The following is a 19,390-nucleotide window of genomic DNA, read 5'->3' on the forward strand; positions in this document are numbered from 1 at the left end:
TTCCAGGGTATTTGGCATTTCAGAAGGACAGGAAGCTAGGAAAAGGTGGTGGGGTAGCTCTGTTAATTAAGGATGACATTAATACAGTCGTGAGAGGTGAGGTGAACTTGGTTCAAAAGGTCAAGATGTAGAATCAGTTTGGGTAGAGTTAAGAAATAGCAATGGAAAAAAGTCACTTATGGGAATAGTTTATAGGTCCCCTAACAATAGCTACACTACAGGACAGGATATACAGGAAGAAATAATGGGGCTTGTAAGAAAGGTACTGCTGTAATCATCGGTGATTTTAATCTACATGTAGATTAGATGAATCAGATTGGCAAAGGTAGCCTGGAAGCTGTGTTCATAGAGTGTATTCAGGACAATTTCTTAGACGGTACGTTCTAGTGCCAACCAGGGAGCAGGCCATTCTAGAACTTGTGATATGCAATGAGACAGGATTATTTGAAGACCTCACAGTAAAGGAGCCTCTAGGCAACGGTTATCATAACATGATTGAACTTCACATTCAGTTTGAGGATGAGAAGTGTGGGTCTAAGACTAGTGTTTTAAATAAAGGCAATTCGAAGGATATGAAGACAGAGTTGGCCAAAGTGAACTGGGAAATTAGGTTAAAAGATAGGATAGTAGAGAAGCAGTGGCAGACATTTAAGGACATATTTCATAACTCTGAGCAAAGATATATATTCCAGTGAGAGAGAGAAACTCTAGGAGAAGGATGCACTATCTGTGGCTAATGAAGTTAGTATCAAATTGAAAGAAAAAGCATACAATTCTGAGAAGATTAGTGGTAGATCAGAAGATTGGAGAGACTTTAAAAACCAGCTAAGAACGACTAAAAAAGAGGGAGAAATTAGCGTATGAGAGAAAGCTAGCTAGAAATATAAAAACAGGTGGTAAGAGTTTCTACAAGCCTTTAAAAAGGAAACGAGTAACTCAAGTGAGCATTGTTCTGTAAGTGCTTCTATTTTTTAAATATTTTTTTGAGGATTCATGTGTTGGAATTGTGGAGATGGATTCATTGGAGAACTGAAGTAATTCCATAGATGTTGGACTTTGTTTTTTTAAAAGAGGTCGCCAGAAGGATACTTGAGGTCTTGTTTGAAAACCACCTTTACTGGAAGTCACATGCCTCAAACTTAATAAACAATAGAAACTTTGATGACTGGGGGAGATGTTTACTGAGAAGTGACATGTCACAATTTATGAGGGTCAGGAGGTTCTGACTTGCTGTTTGGTTTCACTTCTGAGATATTGTTTTGGTTCAGTTGGGGTGTGGACAGTGTTAGAAAGCAGTTGGATATCAGTCAGCCAAGAGAGAAACACCCAGCTTGCCTCCTTCCTCTTGTCTCAGTGAACTGCCACGTTTCTTCTGAGGAGCTCCTGGAAAGCTTGTCAGATTAATTCTCAACGCTGTCTGAAAAGAACTTCTCCAGAAAAGATCCCAGGGACCCATCTGCGTGTACTCGGATGCCAGACTGTATGCCATTTTGGGGCACAACATATCTCATCTGTTTTCAAGAATTAACAAGTATTTGGCCAAAGTTTTGTTTTATCAAAGAGCTCTGCAGAGAACATCTCTATTTTTCGGTTAAGCGGTATGTGTGTGTGAGGGGCTCAGGTAAAAGGGGAGCTTTCATATTTCAATCTGTGTGTTCATGCTTTGCTTCGTTACTGGATATGTCTTGTTTTATAATCTGATAATTTTGTTTTCTAAAGAAACCTGGTTGGTGTATTTTATTTGGGCATAAAGAGTAGAGTATATGATTGACAGTATCAGTAACTGGGTAAACATTTAAATATATGTTGTGACCTGTGGAGAAGTGGAACTATAAAAGACAGTGCATTCCTCCCGCCTCGGTCATAACAACAAGTATTTAAAAAGGAAAAGAATAACTCAAGTGAGCGTTGGTCCTCCAGAGATTAATGGGTAACCTGGAAATGGTGGAAGCGTTGAACAGGTATTTTGTGTCGGTCTTCAGTGTAGAAGACACAAGAAAAAAATCTCTCAGATACTTGAAAAACAAGAGGTAAAAGGGAGGGAAGAACTTAAAACAATTGCAATCACCAGGGAATAGGTACTGGGAAAACTATTAGAGCTAAAAGCTGACAAGTCCCCAGTACCTGATATCTTTAAAAGAAGTGGCTGCAGAAATAGTAGATGCATTAGTTGTGGTCTTTCAGAATTCCCTAGATTCTGGAAGAGATCCAGTGAATTGGAAAATAGTTAATGTAACACCTCTATTCAAAAAAGGAAGGAGACCAAAAGCAGAAAACTATAGGCCAGTTTGCCTAGCATCTGTCATAGGGAAAATGCTAGAATTCATTATTAAGCAGGTTATGGCAGGATATTCAGACATTTACATTCATAGTGCGATCAGAGTCAACATGGTTTTGTGAAAAGGAAATCGTGTTTGACTAATTTATTAGAGTTCTTTGGCAAAGTAACAAGCAATGTAGATAAAGGGGAACCTGTAGATGTGGTGTACTTGAATTTCCAAAAGGCATTCAATAAGGTACCACATCAAAGGTTACTACACAAAATAGGAGTTCATGGTGTGGGGGGAGACATATTAGCATGGATGGAGGATTGGTTAGCTAACAGGACGCAAAGATTAGGGATAAATGTCATTTTCAGGTTGGCAGGATGTAGTGCTGGTGCCTCAACTATTTTCAATCTACATCAATGACTTGGATGAAGGACCAAATGTATGGTAGCTAAATTTGCAGATGAGACAAAGGTGCGTAGGAAGGAAAGATGTCAAGGAGGTGAGGAGTCTACAAAGGGATATAGATAGGTTAAGTGAGTCGGGAAATATTTGGCAGAGGGAGTATAATGTGGGAAAAGTGAATTTGTCCACTTTGGCAGGAAGAATAGAAAAGCAGCATATTATTTAAATGGAGGGAGACTGCAAAACTCTGCGGTACAGAGGGGATCTGGGTGTCCTGGTACATGAATCACAAAAAATTAGTATGCAGGTACAGCAAGCGATTAGGAAGGCAAATGGAATGTTGTTGTTTATTGCAAAGGGAATAGAATATAAAAGTAGGGAAGTTTTGCTACAGTGGTACAGGGCCTTGGTGAGACCACATCTGGAGTGCTGTGTGCAGTTTTGGTATCCTTAAGAAAGGATAAAATTGCATTAGAAACAGTTCAGAGAAGGTTCATTCGATTGATTCCTGGGATGAAGGGATTATTTTAGGTACTGCCTGTGTGGAGTTTGCAAGTTCTCCCTGTGTCTGCGTGGGTTTCCTCCGGGTGCTCCGGTTTCCTCCCACAAGCCAAAGACTTGCAGGTTGATAGGTAAATTGGCCATTAGCAATTGCCCCTAGCATAGGTAGGTGGTAGGGAAATATGGACAGGTGGGGATGTGGTAGGAATATGGAATTAGTGTAGGATTAGTATAAATGGGTGGTTGATGGTCGGCACAGACTCGGTGGGCCGAAGGGCCTGTTTCAGTGCTGTATCTCTAATCTAATCTAAAGGTTGAACAGGTTGGGCCTATACCTATTGGAGTTTAGGAGAAAGAGAGGTGAGCTTATTGAAACATATATGATCCTGAGGGGACTTGACAGGGTGAGTGCTGGAAGGATGTTTCCATTTATGGGCGAGACTAGAACTAGGGGATACAGTTTAAAAATAAGGGGTTTCCCTTTTAAGACAGAGGTGAGGTGAAATTTTTTCTTAAGATCGTTAGTCTGTGGAATTTGCTTCCTCAGAGTGCAGTAGAGGCTGGGTCAATGAATATATTTAAGGTTGCGTTAGATTCTTGATAGACAAGGGAGTCAAGTGTTATGGGGGCAGACAGGAAAGTGGCCTTGAGGCCACATTCAGATCAGCCATGATCTTATCAAATGGCGGAGTAGGTTCAAAGGACTGAATGGCCTACTCCTGCTCCTAATTCACATGTTCGTATTTTGAATGTAATGTCCCAGGTGTGTCTGTGACTGCACCCCCTTTAAAATAGATTTTGCTCTTTCTGGTGCAAACATTTTTGTAGTTAAATGTGTCACACTTGATGTGTTTCTTCAAATTTCAAATAACTTAATAATCGGTGTAATTTGTAATTAAAAATGTTTCATGATTTTTAAGCTTGTTATCTATGCCTTTAGGAGGCCAGTGAGTTTTGAGGATAAAAATTCATCCTTGCCAGTATTGAAAAATCTGGAGGAGAGTGAAGGTTCAGTAAAGCCATTCTATTGGAATGTGTTTTGAAGTCTAGAAAGTAAGACATGAAGCTTTAAACATTTTCTCAGATTCTTTCCAAAAGGCTGAATGTGTATTGTCCAGATTTAATCTAGACAGTTGCATAGTGCGGAGTAAGTTAGGTTGCAACGCTGCTGAGAGACTTCACCCATATAGTTCAAATAGTATGGAATGGCTTCATTAGTTTTTTTTCAGTAATGATAGGTATTAAATCTATTACCTATCTATTAAATAGGTATCAATGATGACGAAAAAGGACTAGATATTGCATGAAGGCAGAATCGAGGACCAAATGTATACAGAAGTGTTGCAGATCAGATTAGAAGGGAGTTAGTACAATCTTATTGAGGGACATTGGGAAAGAAAAGTGCAGCTCTCCGAATGAGTGATTTGAAAGGTTAATTCATAACATTTACAATAAAAATCTGATTTGTTGAATGGCTGGTTGTGTTTTGGGGAAAAAAATAGATGATGCAGATCTAGTATGGTTAAATAGTTTATTTGAACTGTAAAGAGTTTATTTTTGGTAGTTTATAATGTATTGTGACTGGAATCAGAGAAGAATAACAAGGTAGTTACTGTCCATTGCATTGGAAAATGAAATTTTAATATTCAATAAGTTTAATCTTAAATGTAAAAATGCCCATATTTTCTGTTTAACGTGGAAAATAACATGTCAATATTGTAACGCTGAAAACTGCATTAAACACTTTGAATCCTGAAGAGTTAAATTATAACGTTTTTAAAATGTCACTGAAACCCTGTGTGGTGTAAATATTTGATAGAAGTGAAGCATAAACACTTAGGTTTCTCAACGAATATAGCCAAGAATCATAATTACCGCTGAGCTGTGGATCTTGCCAATAACAACACTGTTCAGTGAAAATAGATGTTTTTGGGCTGCTCGCTGTCAACTTTGTAAGAATCAACTTTAACTTACTCCCCAGTTAGGCACCTTAACTTGTGCTTTCAATTTGCTACACAAGGTAATATGTAATTGACATGTAAGATGTGTTAAGATTGCCTTTCAGTATAACTATAGAAGCTATGCAAGGCACTCATGTAATGAGGTAATAGGATAGCACTGTGACTCAGCTTATTATTCTCCACCAATATGTCTGATTTCAGGTTTATCAAGTTTCATCCCAGGGAGACTGATGGAGTTAACCTTTCTTAGGCAAGGCCTCTTTGGTAGAATGGTAGATGATATGAAGCATCAAAAAAATGGTTGAGCCTCTAAGAGATTGCCACTCTGGCCCAATCTGACAGACACAGTGTCTGCTAAAGAGCATTCTTTACAAACTTTGTTTTGACCCAAGAAACATGTGCAAGGAGTAAGGACTATGGGTTTAGAAACAGTCATGCATCACAAGTCTATTGGAGTTTAGTGAGGTGTAGTTGAAGTGGTAGATAAGGGATACCTGATCCAATGGATATAATTTATTTTAATTTTAAGAGTTATTGAAGTTCCATAGGTTGGGGGCTTTTAAACAAGCTTAAAAATCATGGAATTAAAAGCAAGTTGCCTAGTTAAAGTGAAAACTGGCTTAGTAATAGGAAGCCGGTAATGAATGGAGAAGGAATGGCCTGGGCACAGACAAGCAAGTTACTCTGCATCCCTGCTGTTCACACTTACCACAAATGATGTGGAGGAGACGGCTGTTTGTGACATTGGGTTTTACAGCCAGGTAACAAGTCTGAACTGGAAATTATTGTGTAACTATATGCGAAAGTTTTATCTATATGCGAAAGTAGGTGATGAATGGATTTATAGCAATTATTCAGAGCAGTTTTTGCTTTTCTCTGCATCTGAAAAATTTGCCTGAACTTGCCTAAGACAAAAAACTGACATCTGCATCAGAAATTATTACTTATCTAATAAAGTAGATGAAGTGAATAGATTTAATGGGTGTGTTGCAGAATACTAGAAATGAAGGTTTTGCATGCTTTGTTTAAACCATTCAGATTTATGTCAGTGATAAATTAAAAAATCTTCAGTTATGTAAACAAGCAAGGTTGATTTTCCAGTTTGAATAAGTTTTGTTTTCTATCCAGCTTTGTAGTGAAATTAGTGGTATTTAATTTCTGTTTGACAGTGAACAGGCTAAAATAAGGAGAAATGACTAATCGTTTCGAGTCCCATTTTGACAGCTGACAACCTGAGTTGCAATCTCATTATATAATTATTTTATTAATTATTTGTCAAGTTGCTCCATGATGGAGTCATATCTAGCACAAAGGAAGATGGCTATGGCTGTTGGAGGCCATTCATATCAATCCTAGGACATCAGGGCCCAACCATCTTCAGCTGCGTCAACAGTGACTTTCCCTCCATCATAAGGTCGGAACTTGGGATGTTCACTGACAACTGTACAACGTTCAGTCCCGTTCATATCTCATCAGAGAATGAAGCCGTTGGTGCCCACATGCAGCAAGACCTGGACAACATTTACGCTTGGGCTTATATATGGCAAGTAACATTTGTGCCACACGTGCCAGGCAATGACCATCTTCAACAGGAGACAGTTTAATCACCTCCCCTTGGCATTCAACACCATTGCCACTGCTGAATCCCACAGTATAAACATCCTGGGATTGCCATTGACCAGAAACTTAACTGGACCATCCACATAAATACTGTGGCTGCAAGAGCAGGTCAGAGACTGAGAATTCTGTGCTGAGTATCTCACCTCCTGATTCCCCAAAGCCTGCCCACCATCTACAAGGCACAATCAGGAGTGTGATGGAAAAGTCCCCACTTGCCTGGATGAGTGCAGCTCCAACAACACTCAAAAAGCTTGATGCCATCTTCTTAGCATCCTCTCTTGATGTTGCCTGCAAGGTAGCTACCTGGGATTGTTTCACAAACCATAATGGTCATTATCTGATGGCTCTGGGTGATCAGCTCATTAATGTTGCAGTACTTCAAGCTGACTGGGACATTTAAGTATTGAGAATCCCACTTCCAGTTTCTGTACTGCTTCAGTATGCTGGTATTTATACATGGAGATTGAATAAATTAGGAAGAGTTAGATTAGTTATCATGGATATGATCTTCCATGTTAAAAGTTGTTTGAGTGAGATGAAGTTTCCACTATCCTGCTTCTTGATTATTCTCCTCTTGTCAGCCTTGATCAGTGGTCGCACTCTCACCTGAGTCAAAAGATTGTGGGTTTAGGCTCCACTCCAAGCACTGGGGTGCATAACCCAGGCTGACACTTTATAGTACATTTCTGAGAGAATACAACATTGTTAGAAGCGATGGCAAACTGGGTTCTCATCTGCCTTCTTGAGTAGACATGGAAGATCCCACGACACTATTCAAAAAGCAGCTAGCAAGTTTTCAGCATGTCTTGGCCAATATTTGTTCCTCTAACCAACGCCATCAAAACAAAATATCTGATCATTTATTTCATTATAATTTCTGCAACCTTATAATGCTCAAAGTGGCTGCCATGTTTTCCTATATGACAACATGACCATATTCAAAAAGTACTTCATTGTGTGTGAAGCACTTTGGGACATCCTTAGGACTGAAAGGCACTATTTGAAAGTTTGTTTGTTCTTTCTCATAGTTATCATTCAGGTCTCAATGCTGCCTCCTCTGATTATAAACAGCCATTAGTGAGTGGGCTAAACTATGGCAGGTGAAATTCATTGTTGGAAGTGTGAAGTCCACACTGGATCTGGGAAAGACAAATCAGTATATACTAATGGGAGATTAGAAGCTGTGGAAGAGCAAAGAGATGTTGGTCCATGTGCACCGATCACTAAAAGATAGTGCAGTGGTACAAAATGTAATCAGAAAGGCTCATGGAATGTTGGTTTTTATCTGAAGGTTGTTGGGATACAGAAGTGAGGAAATGATGATAATGTTGTATAGAGCCTTGATCAACCCTGTCTGGAATATTGTGCTCAGATTTGGGCACTGAACCTCAGGAAATAAATATTGCCCTTTTGAAGGGATACAGTCTCACTAGAATGATACCACGTAAGCTTGGCATGTATTCCCTTGAGTTTAAACAGTTGAGGGATGATCTAATCAAGGTGTTTTAAATGATCAAGGAATTCAAAAGGGTAGATACAGAGAAACTTTCCTGTGGTGAAGGAATCCAGAATAAGAATGTATAATCAAATTAGATCTGTCATTTAGGAGTGAAATCAGGGCACACTTATGGTAGTGGAAATCTGAAGTGCTCTCCCTCAAGTGTAGATTCATAAGGAAAGCCAGAACAGATTTGTTCAAGGCAAATTGTGTTTAACCAGCTTGATGCAGTTTTTTTTATATAGAGATACAGCACTGAAACAGGCCCTTCGGCCCACCGAGTCTGTGCTGACCATCAACCACCCATTTATACTAATCCTACACTAATCCCATATTCCTTCCACATCCCCACCTGTCCCTATATTTCACTACCACCTACCTATACTAGGGGCAATTTATAATGGCCAATTTACCTATCAACCTGCAAGTCTTTGGCATGTGGGAGGAAACCGGAGCACCCGGAGGAAACCCACGCAAACACGGAGAACTTGCAAACTCCACACAGGCAGTACCCAGAATTGAACCCGGGTCGCTGGAGCTGTGAGGCTGCGGTGCTAACCACTGCGCCACTGTGCCGACTGATAAGGCAATAGAGAGGGTTGATGAGGGTAATGTGGTGGTTTTGGTCTATATGGACTTCCAAAAGGCATTTGATAAAGTACCAAATAATAGACTTGCCAGCAAAGTTGAAGACCATGGAATAAAATGGACAATGGCAGCATGGATACAAAGTTGGCTGAGTGACAGGAAACAGTAGTGGTGAACAGTTGTTTTTCAGACTGGAGGAAGGTATATAGTGAGGTTCCCCAAGGGTCGGTATGAGGACCACTCCTTTTCTTGATGTATATTAATGACCTAGACTTGGGTGTACAGGGCACAATTTCAAAATCTGCAGATGACACAAAATTTGGAAGTATTGTGAACTGGGGAGGATAGTGATAGACTACAATAGGATATAGACAGGCTGGTAGAATTGGTGGACACACAGCAGATTAAGTTTCATGCATAGAAGTGTGAGGTGGTATATTTTAGGAAGAACAAGAAGAGGCAATATATACTAAAGGGTACAATTCTAAAAGGGGTGCAGGAACAAAGAGACCTGGGGGTGTATGTACACAGATCATTGTAAGTGGCAGGGCAGGTTGATAAAAGTGGTTAAAAAAGGCAAAAAGGATTCTGGGCTTATAAATAGAGGCGTAGAGTACAAAAGCAAGGAGGTTATGATGAACCTTTGCAAGACTCTGCCTCAGTTGGAGTATTATGTCCAATTCTGGCCACTGCAGTTTAGGAAGGATGTGAAGGCTTTAGAGAGGGTGCAAGAAAGATTTACAAAAATGGTTCCAGGGATGAGGGACTTCAGTTTTGAGGATAGATTGTAGAAGCTGGGTCGGTTCTTCTTAGAGAGGAGATTTGGTAGAGGTGTTCAAAATCATGAGGGGTCTAGACAGTGTAGAGAGAGAGAAATTGTTCCCATTGGCAGAAGGATCTAAAACCAGAGGACACCAATTTAAGGTGATTGGCAAAAGAAGCAACGGTGACACAATGAAAAACTTTTTTACGTAGTGAGTGGTTAGGATCTAGAATGCACTGCCTGAAGAGAAGAAATTTGTAGGGCTATAGGGAAAGGTTAGGGGTGTGGGACTAGCTCAATTGCTCTTGCAGAGAGCTGGCACGGACTCAATGGGCCAAATAGCTGTCTTCTGTGCTGTAACTATCCTATGAAAAGGCCGTGGATGCTGAGGAATTGAAATCAAGACTCAGATTGATTTTTTTTTTGATAGGTAAGGGTATCAAAGGATATGGAACAAAGGCAGATGAATTGAGTTGAGGTGCAGATCAGCCATGATCTGATTGTATGGCAAAAGAGGCTGAAGGCCTGCTCCTGTTCCTATGTTCCTGAAGATGCTGATTCCTACATAGTATACTGTTGTTAGGACACTGGTAGCAATAAGGAGCAGAATCCTTAGCTGGTTTGCCTCCCTTGCTTGGATGCACTGAGGCATTTGTGGCATCCTTTGCTGCAACCATGGGTCAGATCAGCACAATACAGGAATTATGGAGACCAGAGTTCAAATTCTACCATGGCAGATGGGAATTCAAATTCAATTAATTTATAAATCTGGTATAAAATGCTAGTATCAGTAATGGTGACCATGAAGCTACCAAATTGTCGTAAAAACCCATTTTCACTAATGTCTGTTAGGAAAGGAAATCTGTCCTCACTCAATCTGGCCTAAATCTGACTCCAGACCCACAGCAATGAGGTTGGTTCTTAACTGCCCTCTGAAATGGACGAGCAATCCACTCAGTCATATTGAAGAAGACAGCTCATCACCGTCTTTTTGGGGGTAATTAGGGATGGACAATGAATGCTGGCCTTGATGGTGATGAAAACATCCATGAACAAAGAAAACAGTTCCTCTGTTGGATCGCTGTCATTACTCAGGCTATCTTTCATTCTGTTTCTCCCTTTATTTGTACTACTGTTTAGCCTGGGATGCTCTCTAAGTAGTATATTAGTGGGGTGCTCTAATTTAACATCTGCTTATTTTAAAAAAGATGGTTATCCTCGAGAGATTTATGATGTTAGGTGTGTGTATTTGCATAGATAAATGTTTCATTATTTTGTTTTTAAAAAGTTTGGGATGGAAAGTATTTTATCCTCTGATGCGGTTATGAAGGAACCTCCTTCTGTTCATTGTTAGATTACGATAGCCTGAATGTGTCGACATTGTTCTCAGCAGACCACCCATCTAATGCAGCATAATGAGCCATGTTAATACATTTGTATCTTTGGGTGTTTTTTTGTTAGTAATTGTATGAATCATGGAAAATGCTTGGACACCAGCTATCGAGTTGCTTGCAGCTGCAGAATTGAGTCTTTTGAAGAATCTCATGACCTGATCAATACCCCTATTGTGCGTCAGCCTGCAGGGCCCATAGGCGTTCAGTTTCATGAACTCCTTTTGCAACTGTTCGCCACCAAGTTACACTATAATGTGCAAACAGATGGCCAAAGAAATGATGCAGCAGTTGCTTTGGCTGTAGACTGTGGTGCTTGAAACCATTTGTTCAGAAGGAGTGACAGAGAAATTGCATATGGGCCTTGACACCAAAACACCGCAAGTAGAGATCATCTGCAGACGCAGGGAGGTTTAGAATAGTTTTGAGTTTATTCACTGTTTTGAATAGAGTTGTGAGCTACAACCTCACCTGTGTAAGATTTCCTCCTTCAATCCAACTTATATATAGAATTTGTGTTTTTACAGATGGAGAAAGACGAGAACGTGAGTGAATCATCGCCTCACATTGCTAATATTGGGAAGCTGGTAGAGGTAGGTGGAGCAATTCTCAATATAAACGACGTAAGAAATTATCAAACCCAGCTGGAGTCTCACTATAATTAGGACAGGATTATGAGTCTTACTGACTATAGACTTTTATATTGTAAAGAAATGTGATCTAAACATGTCCCATGTGTTGTCATTGATCTTTTGATCCTTGTACATATTTTTTAGTATATGTTTAGGGTGCCTCCAAAGAATTTAGGGAGTTTCTACGTTATATATTACATTATATTTATCGAATTACTCCGAGAACCATTGTAATGCTTTCTATTCCTAAGAATTATATTTTTTATTTTCATTACTTGTCCTCGATATTTTCAGGAATTTAGGTTACCCGTTTAGCCTGACCAGTTAAATGAGAAAGGATGTCTATGAGGTGCACTTTAACAACTGTCTTTGATAAACCTTCACTAGAACCTGTGTTGATGTCCAGAGTATCTCCACTGTATGCAATGGGCATCAAATATCTGCAATAGCCTGAGAGGAAGAAACGTTACAGCTTGATTGCAGAATGCACGTCTGATTTCCAGGGATTGGGCAGGTCCACCTCGACTCGGGTCCACACCTTTTTTTTTTACCTGAAGGGCTTTTTAAAAATTTGCCTAAATAAAAACCATTGGGATCTACAAGATGAAAATTCAGCATTTCTAAACCAAATACATAATAAATTGCCAAGTGTCCCTGGTAGAATACATCATTTACATATTTGACAAATAAAATACATGTATTGAATTTATGTATCAATAGAAAAAAATGAATTAAAATAGACTTAACTCTGAATTACCATATTTTTGACGTTTTTTTGTATCTCTTTGATTTTTCTTTGTATCTCCAGGATATGCATGTTTGGGTTTTATGCATCAATTTGCATAGATTATGCATAAGCAGTTTCAAAAAGAAAATGTAAAAATGGTGAACCATATTAATTTAATGGAAAAACAGCACATTTCCACTTTGAATAAAAAAGTAATCAGAAATTTACATATAAAACTGAGAATGCTTTTTGTCATTGTGTTGATATAATATATTTTGTAATGGAATTTTTTTACTATAATTTTGTCACTGTCATCTTTTAAACTAAAGATGGGTAGAATTGAGACAATTTTTTCAGATATTCATTCCATGATGATTAAAAATTTCTTCTAATAGCACATTCAGAATAATTTATCTTCTATATTAGAAACAATGATGATCGCAACGATAAAACCTGTTCCTTGAACCAAAGGCATCATCTATAACCATTTTATAAGCTTTAGCACTCAAAGGTTTATTTAGAGCATGAAGATTTTTGTTAAAATAATCATTTTAAACTATAAAGCGCAGCATAACGATTAGTCTTTTATCCTCAATAAAAACATGGCTATTTCTTTTCTTGATTTAATTTTTTAGGCTATTTTCATAATACAATCCAACTGGAAAAGGTTGGGAGCTGCAAATATGATGCTAAACAGCTGCAGGTTGCAGACCCCTAACCTAGAGAGTCAGGTTGTTCTAAAGTCATTATACCTGCATTTCCATTGCATTGGATGGAGCCACTCCACATACCTTCCTGAAAGGAAGGGCATGGAGCTTTCCGAAGTTGAACATTTTATTGACATTGGATTGTTTTTAAGTGCTGCTGTGGCACATGTACATTGCACCATTGAGCAGTAAACATTAGTGATTCTCTGAGGCGAGAAATTATAATCCTGAAATTGGGCTGACTAATGCCAACCAATATCTGCACACATCCGAGTGGCAGAGTGTACCATTGCCGGGGGTGAGGAGCTTGGTGCCTGACTTCTTCCCACAAAAGCAGCAGTTGTGTATATGTTGAGGCTTTGATCAGCTTAAGTAGGAAGCTACACAGGAGTGAATGAATTACACTAAATATTAATATCTTTTTAGCCCATTTTGTGCATTCATAAAATCATAGTTTGCAGCATGGAAGGGGGGGGCATTCAGCCTGTCGAACCTGTGCCAGCTCTCTGCAAGAGCAATTTAGATAGTCCCACTCCCCTCCCCTTCCCTTTCCCTATAGCCCTGCATGTTTTTCCCTCCAAATACTTATCCAATTCCCTTTTGAAAGCCACGATTGAATCTGCCTCCACTTGCCCTTTCAGGCAATGCATTCCAGACTGTATCCATTTTTCCTTATGGTCCCCTTTGGTTCTTTATCCAGTCACTTTAAATCTGTGTACTCTGGTTCTTGTCCCTTTCTCCATATCTTTAACAGTTATTTTCAAAATGGTTTTTTTTGGTTAATCTACAACCTGAATACATTTTTAAATTATAAATACATTTGATTTGTTGGTTTACATGGTTAGGTGACGCCTGTCCTGAAGTCATGTACAAAGCATCTACTAAATTTATCAAAATTTCAGTTGCAACAAAAATCGACACCCATCCATCAGCTCACGTTAAGAGCTGTGGTTTCAACCTGTATTGACAGAACAATTATTTAATATACTGACAGAGCAAAACTTACTCAGATGCAAAAGCTGATTGGTAAATACTTAAGATGCCCTATATCAAAACGACAATTAGTAAAATGTATTTTTACGCTTGTTGTATCCAAGGGAGGAATAGTTCTAGGAGGTGAAGAGGCCAGTGGTCCTAGTTCATCAAAAATAGCGGGATCACTGAAACTTTGTTTCTTCAGTCTTTTTGCTATGAGACTTTAATCCTTTTCTGAACAAGTTAACAATATTGAGTTTTCTGAAGCTATAGATTTGATAGAACATTTCTCATACTTGGACAATTACATAACTCGCCCTTCTCATAGCACAAGGACTCTTGTGGCGGGTCCACATTCTCTTACTTTGCAGATGGATAGAACATTTCTCCTCACCTGTCTACCATTGTGGCTTAAGATTTAATGTTCCCCTCATCAATTTGGCAGGCAATATTCATTTTTGTAAAGGTCAAACTATACTAAAAATAAGATTATCTAACGTCTTTGTGTCATTTGGGGAGATGTGTAGTACAATCTAGCAACACAGACTCTAAGCATATGATTCTGGTTTGTTAAACCATAGTTGTGGTAGTTTAATGAAACCAAATGAATTTCTTCTTTGATTTATGAATTTCACTAATCATGCCAAAAAGTAGGGTATTCTGGTATCTTGGTTTTAAACCAGCTAAGGCAGGTGGCTCTGAAATATTTTGTCTGTTTATAGTCTGTTGAAGAGAAACCACCATTTCCAAGAATTGCACGTTTCAGAGCAGTTCGTTGTTTCAGATACCATGCAATAGAAAGGAGGCCAAAGCCTACCTGCAAGAAGCTTGGAGGCTAGTTAGCTGTCCAGTCAATGATGCAGAATGTTTGGATGGGAAATATAAGGAGGGATGCAAGTTGATTATTGGAAGAAGCATGATTAACAATTGACCAATTCACCTTAAAAATAAAAAATTTCTCCCCTTGGGCTGAGTCAAGTTTTTCTGCAGTGTGAAAGAATCCAGCTTGTAGCATTACAATTTTTTTGCTCCATCAGGAGAATAACTTTGTTTTCCTTCATGGAGTGCAGTCTGGGAAGGATGACGTCACTGTGGCTTGCCTGTGTTCTGTAGCTGTGCTATAAAATTTTCCACAGATCTCTGGCTCGTACACAAAACAGATATTTATTATTTTAAGAGCCAAAATTCTTTGGAAAGTTCAATAGCACAGCTACAGAGCGCAAGCTGACTACAATTAAATTGACCTAACAAGCATGCATTGCATGTAAGGAGGACCAATAGTGGCTCCTGGTGGTGAAAAGAAGTTACAGCATGCCTGGCCTGAAAGTGTTTCAAGCCATGTAAAAACCGTGTTCCATTACCTTGATTCCTTTGAGGATATTGCAAGTCAAAGTAGATTATGGAACTCCTTATAATATAAAGGCTTCCTGAAACTTCAAAGCCTGTGATAAGGACTCTTATGAATGAAGTCTAATAGAACTAAAATTCAAGGTTATTGAAGTTGGAACATGGATTAGATTTTTAAAAAGAGGTAACAATGGCATGGATAAGGGTTGCAACAGCAGATGAGCTGAGGCAGGGGCGGAATCAGGTGATGTTCCGAAGGTGGAAGTAGGCAGTCCTAGTGATGGCACAAATGTGGTCAGAAGCTCATCTCGGGGTCACCATACAACACCAAGCTTGCAAACTGTCTGGTTCAGCCTTGGACAGTTACCGACGAGAGCGATGGAATCATTGGCTAGGGAGCAAAGTTTGTGGTGGTGTGAAGACAATTGCTTCAGTCTTCCTAATATTTGGTTGGAGAAAATTTCAGCTCATGCAGTACTGGATGTCAAATAAGCAGTCTGACAGTTTAGAGACAGTGGAGTGGTTGAGGGAGGTGGTGGTGAGGTAGAACTGGGTGTCGTCAGCGTACTGACATTGTGTTTTCAGATGTTGATGAGAGGCCGCAAGTAGATGAGAAATGGGAAGGGGCCAAGGCTTAGGTCCTTGGGGGACACCAGTGGTAACGGTGCAGGACCAGGAAGAGAAGCCATTGCAGATGCTTCTCTGGCTACATTTCGATAGATAAACAGTGATCTCTGAAAATTTCAAAATTGGAGTCAAATCATCTTCAGTTACCTTAACCATAAGTAAGAAAAAGTTCTGACTGTCTTTACTCTCCAATAAAAAGCGTAGTACTTGAGGGATTTTCTTATCTATCTCCCTTTATGTACGTAGGTCCTTTTTGGAGCAGCAGAGAGGCTGGGTGTCTAGAAGCCAACTGGTGTGTACTGCTGCATGCCGTTCACTGAATATTAGCCAGACTTCCTGAAATGCAGGAGACATAGGGTCAAGATTCCAGAAACCAATGAGGACTTTTCTGACTTTTCATTCTTTCTCTCCCACCACCGGACGCCATTCTTCCAAAACAGGGAAATGGCACCAGCTTAAACCTCACATCTCCGTGATGCCACAGCTTGAGTTATGAGTTGGTATTGTACTACTCTGCTAGCACCCACCAAAATTTTAATATTTGTGGGGATGGTTCCACTAAATACAGTTGGCTGGCAGTAAAATTAAGCTGCAAAGCTGGAAACAATCTATAACATACAAGAAACTTTCGTCTTTCTATCTGGCTGATTTGAACTAATACATTCAACATTTCTCTTTCATAGGATATGGAAAACAAGATCAGAAGTACATTGAATGATATCTACTTTGGGAAAACAAAGGATATTGTGAACGGATTAAGGTAATGAATGGAATTCTATGCCTGTTTAACTTTAAGTAGAAGTGAGGTCAGTTTTAAACAAAGGTAACTGCATAAAGCAGCTTTAATATAGAAAAACTGTCCATCAGCGGTTCAGAGGTATAATCAAAAAATGGACATTAAGCCAAAGGAGATATTAGAACGGGTAACCAAAAGCTTGGTCAAAGAGGTAGATTTTAAGGAGGGTCGTAAAGGAGGAAAGAGAGGTCGAGAGACTTTAAATTCCAGAACATGGGCTGAGGAGGCTGAAAGCACAGGCAACAGTGGTGGGGCAAAGGGAAGGCCCAAAAGATCATAGAATCAAATGATCAGAGAGCTTGTGTGGTGGGGGGTGGGTTTACGAGGACATTAGAGATGGGGAAGGCCATCAATATATTTCAACATGAAGGTTAAATTTTTAAATTTGAAACGTTGGGAGACCAGGACGCAACATCGATCAGTGAGGACAGGGTGACCAGCAAGTGGCACTTGCTGTGGGACAGAAATTGGTAAGAGTATAGGGTATGTGGTGGGGGCTAAAGATGATGGCTTCTGTCTTCTTGATGTTCAACTGGAAGAAATTGTGGTTCGTCTGAAACTGACTGGACAAACAATCTGACAACATGAGCAGAAGAACGGTAGAGCAGGAGGTCAGGCCAATAATGGAGATGCAGCAGCTATGATTGTAGGGAAGAATGGAGCTATGTGAGGGCTGTCCCACTGGGCTAGTCAATGAAGAAGTGGCGTTGGAGCTCAAGGGTTGCAGAGATGTCGAGAGATAATACATCACGGTCACTGTCATTTACATTCCAACCTAGGAACATAAAAGCCAGCTTTCTGATTACTCCCAGTGCAGAACCTTGCCTGCCAAGTGCATTATTTAGGCAGGTAACGTCCACGATTTTCCAAGTCTTTAAAAGAGTCAACAAATCATGGCCCTTGCACTTCTGAATTGCTGACATGTGGCCTCAGCTAACAAGACTACCCAACTGAGAGCGCGTCATCAAAAATTATCCCAGGATCACCATCTTTCTTCATGGGCCTTTATATTTCTAATTATCTGTATGAAAGGTTTGTCACAGTTAATGTTCAGTTTGAATCTCCATAAATCTTTAGTAGAAAGCACATGCACTGGACACTTTCATTTAAATTTGAGAGCTTCAGGTTTAATGAGCTAATTTGCTTTTGGATTATTCATAATATTCATGTAGTTAAAACATATATCTTGTTGTTCGATGATACCACAGTCTTCATGGTAAGGACACTTCACTAATGACTCTTTTCTTCATAATTGGGTTGGGGAAGCACTACCGAGAGCTGTAGGTAATAGACCAGTGTCCGGGTGCTGAGGAAGCTGGGAGAGTTCTCATGGCTAGTAGAGAGCGACTGTGTTTATATCAGATGGCAGGGGACCACCAAAATGAACTGAGGGGCTGGACCCAGGGGGCTCTATACACCAAATATGGTTTTGCTGTAAAATGTACATGGCAGGTAAAATGGAATGGAAGGGTTGTGAGGCAACTCACTCATGTATTGAAGAAAACTGATTTCCTTTGCACTTTTTGGAATGTCAACTTGGTGCTGTTTTGAACTGTTTTGTAATGTATTTTTTTACAGATTTTTATGAATAAAGTATATTGGGGGGAAAAAAAGATGGCAGGGGAGAGACGATAATCAGTGGGCTTTGATTCTGCAGGTGCTGTTTTTGGGGGGTTTCAGTGCCGTTTCAATGGCATTTCACCCTTTGGGATTGGAGATCTCCACTGGTGGTTGTTTTCCTGTTGGTTGGGGTTTTAGTGCCTGTCCCAGGAAAGCTTCAAAGAAAAAATGCCTGCAACCAACACTAGAGCTGCAAGCCAGGGAGTGCGTAACAAAGTTAGGGTGGCGGTGAAAGATAGCGAAGGAAGTATGGGGCGGCGCAGTGGTTAGCACCGCAGCCTCACAGCTCCAGCGACCCGGGTTCAATTCTGGGTACTGCCTGTGTGGAGTTTGCAAGTTCTCCCTGTGTCTGCGTGGGTTTCCTCCGGGTGCTCCGGTTTCCTCCCACAGCCAAAGACTTGCAGGTTGATAGGTAAATTGGCCATTATAAATTGCCCCTAGTATCGGTAGGTGGTAGGGAAATATAGGGACAGGTGGGGATGTGGGAGGAATATGTGATTAGTGTAGGATTAGTATAAATGGGTGGTTAATGGTCGGCACAGACTCGGTGAGCCGAAGGGCTGTATCTCTAAATCTAAGTACACCCATTGACCGCGCCTTCTTCATTAAGAAAATCCTGATTGACTGCTGTGGATTCCTAGCTGCAGACATCTGCCAGCAGGACTTCCCCAGCAGTGGATATTTTGACGTGGCATTCAAGAATGTGGCGGGATACATCAAGTTCCTGAAGGTGTTCAAGGAGAAGGGACACGAAGCACCGCAGTCCATCCTCACGGCGAAGCCGCTCTTCACGCTGCCGTTGTAACGGAACCGGCAGGTGACAATCCACCTCAAAAATCCCCATGTTCCTGTCGTCGATGTGCTCACCTTCCTTGCCAGGTATGTCGAGGTGGCCAGCAGCAGCACTGAGGTCAAGGACCCTTTTGGGATATGGACCAGCAAGCGGCAGGTCAAGGTCACCTTGA

General features: G+C 40.1%; 1 protein-coding gene across 1 annotated transcript in view; it reads left to right on the forward strand.

The window, feature by feature from the left end:
* Positions 1–19,390, forward strand: part of capzb (capping actin protein of muscle Z-line subunit beta) — a 108,200-nt gene that overhangs the window by 76,612 nt on the left and 12,198 nt on the right. Inside the window, exons 7-8 of the mRNA XM_068017332.1 lie at positions 11,522–11,587; positions 16,693–16,769. Coding sequence (XP_067873433.1) covers positions 11,522–11,587; positions 16,693–16,769 — 143 coding nt within the window. The remainder of the gene's footprint in view (positions 1–11,521; positions 11,588–16,692; positions 16,770–19,390) is intronic.

The sequence above is a fragment of the Heterodontus francisci genome, chromosome 37 (genome assembly GCF_036365525.1).
Source record: "Heterodontus francisci isolate sHetFra1 chromosome 37, sHetFra1.hap1, whole genome shotgun sequence".
Taxonomy (NCBI): Eukaryota; Metazoa; Chordata; class Chondrichthyes; order Heterodontiformes; family Heterodontidae; genus Heterodontus; species Heterodontus francisci.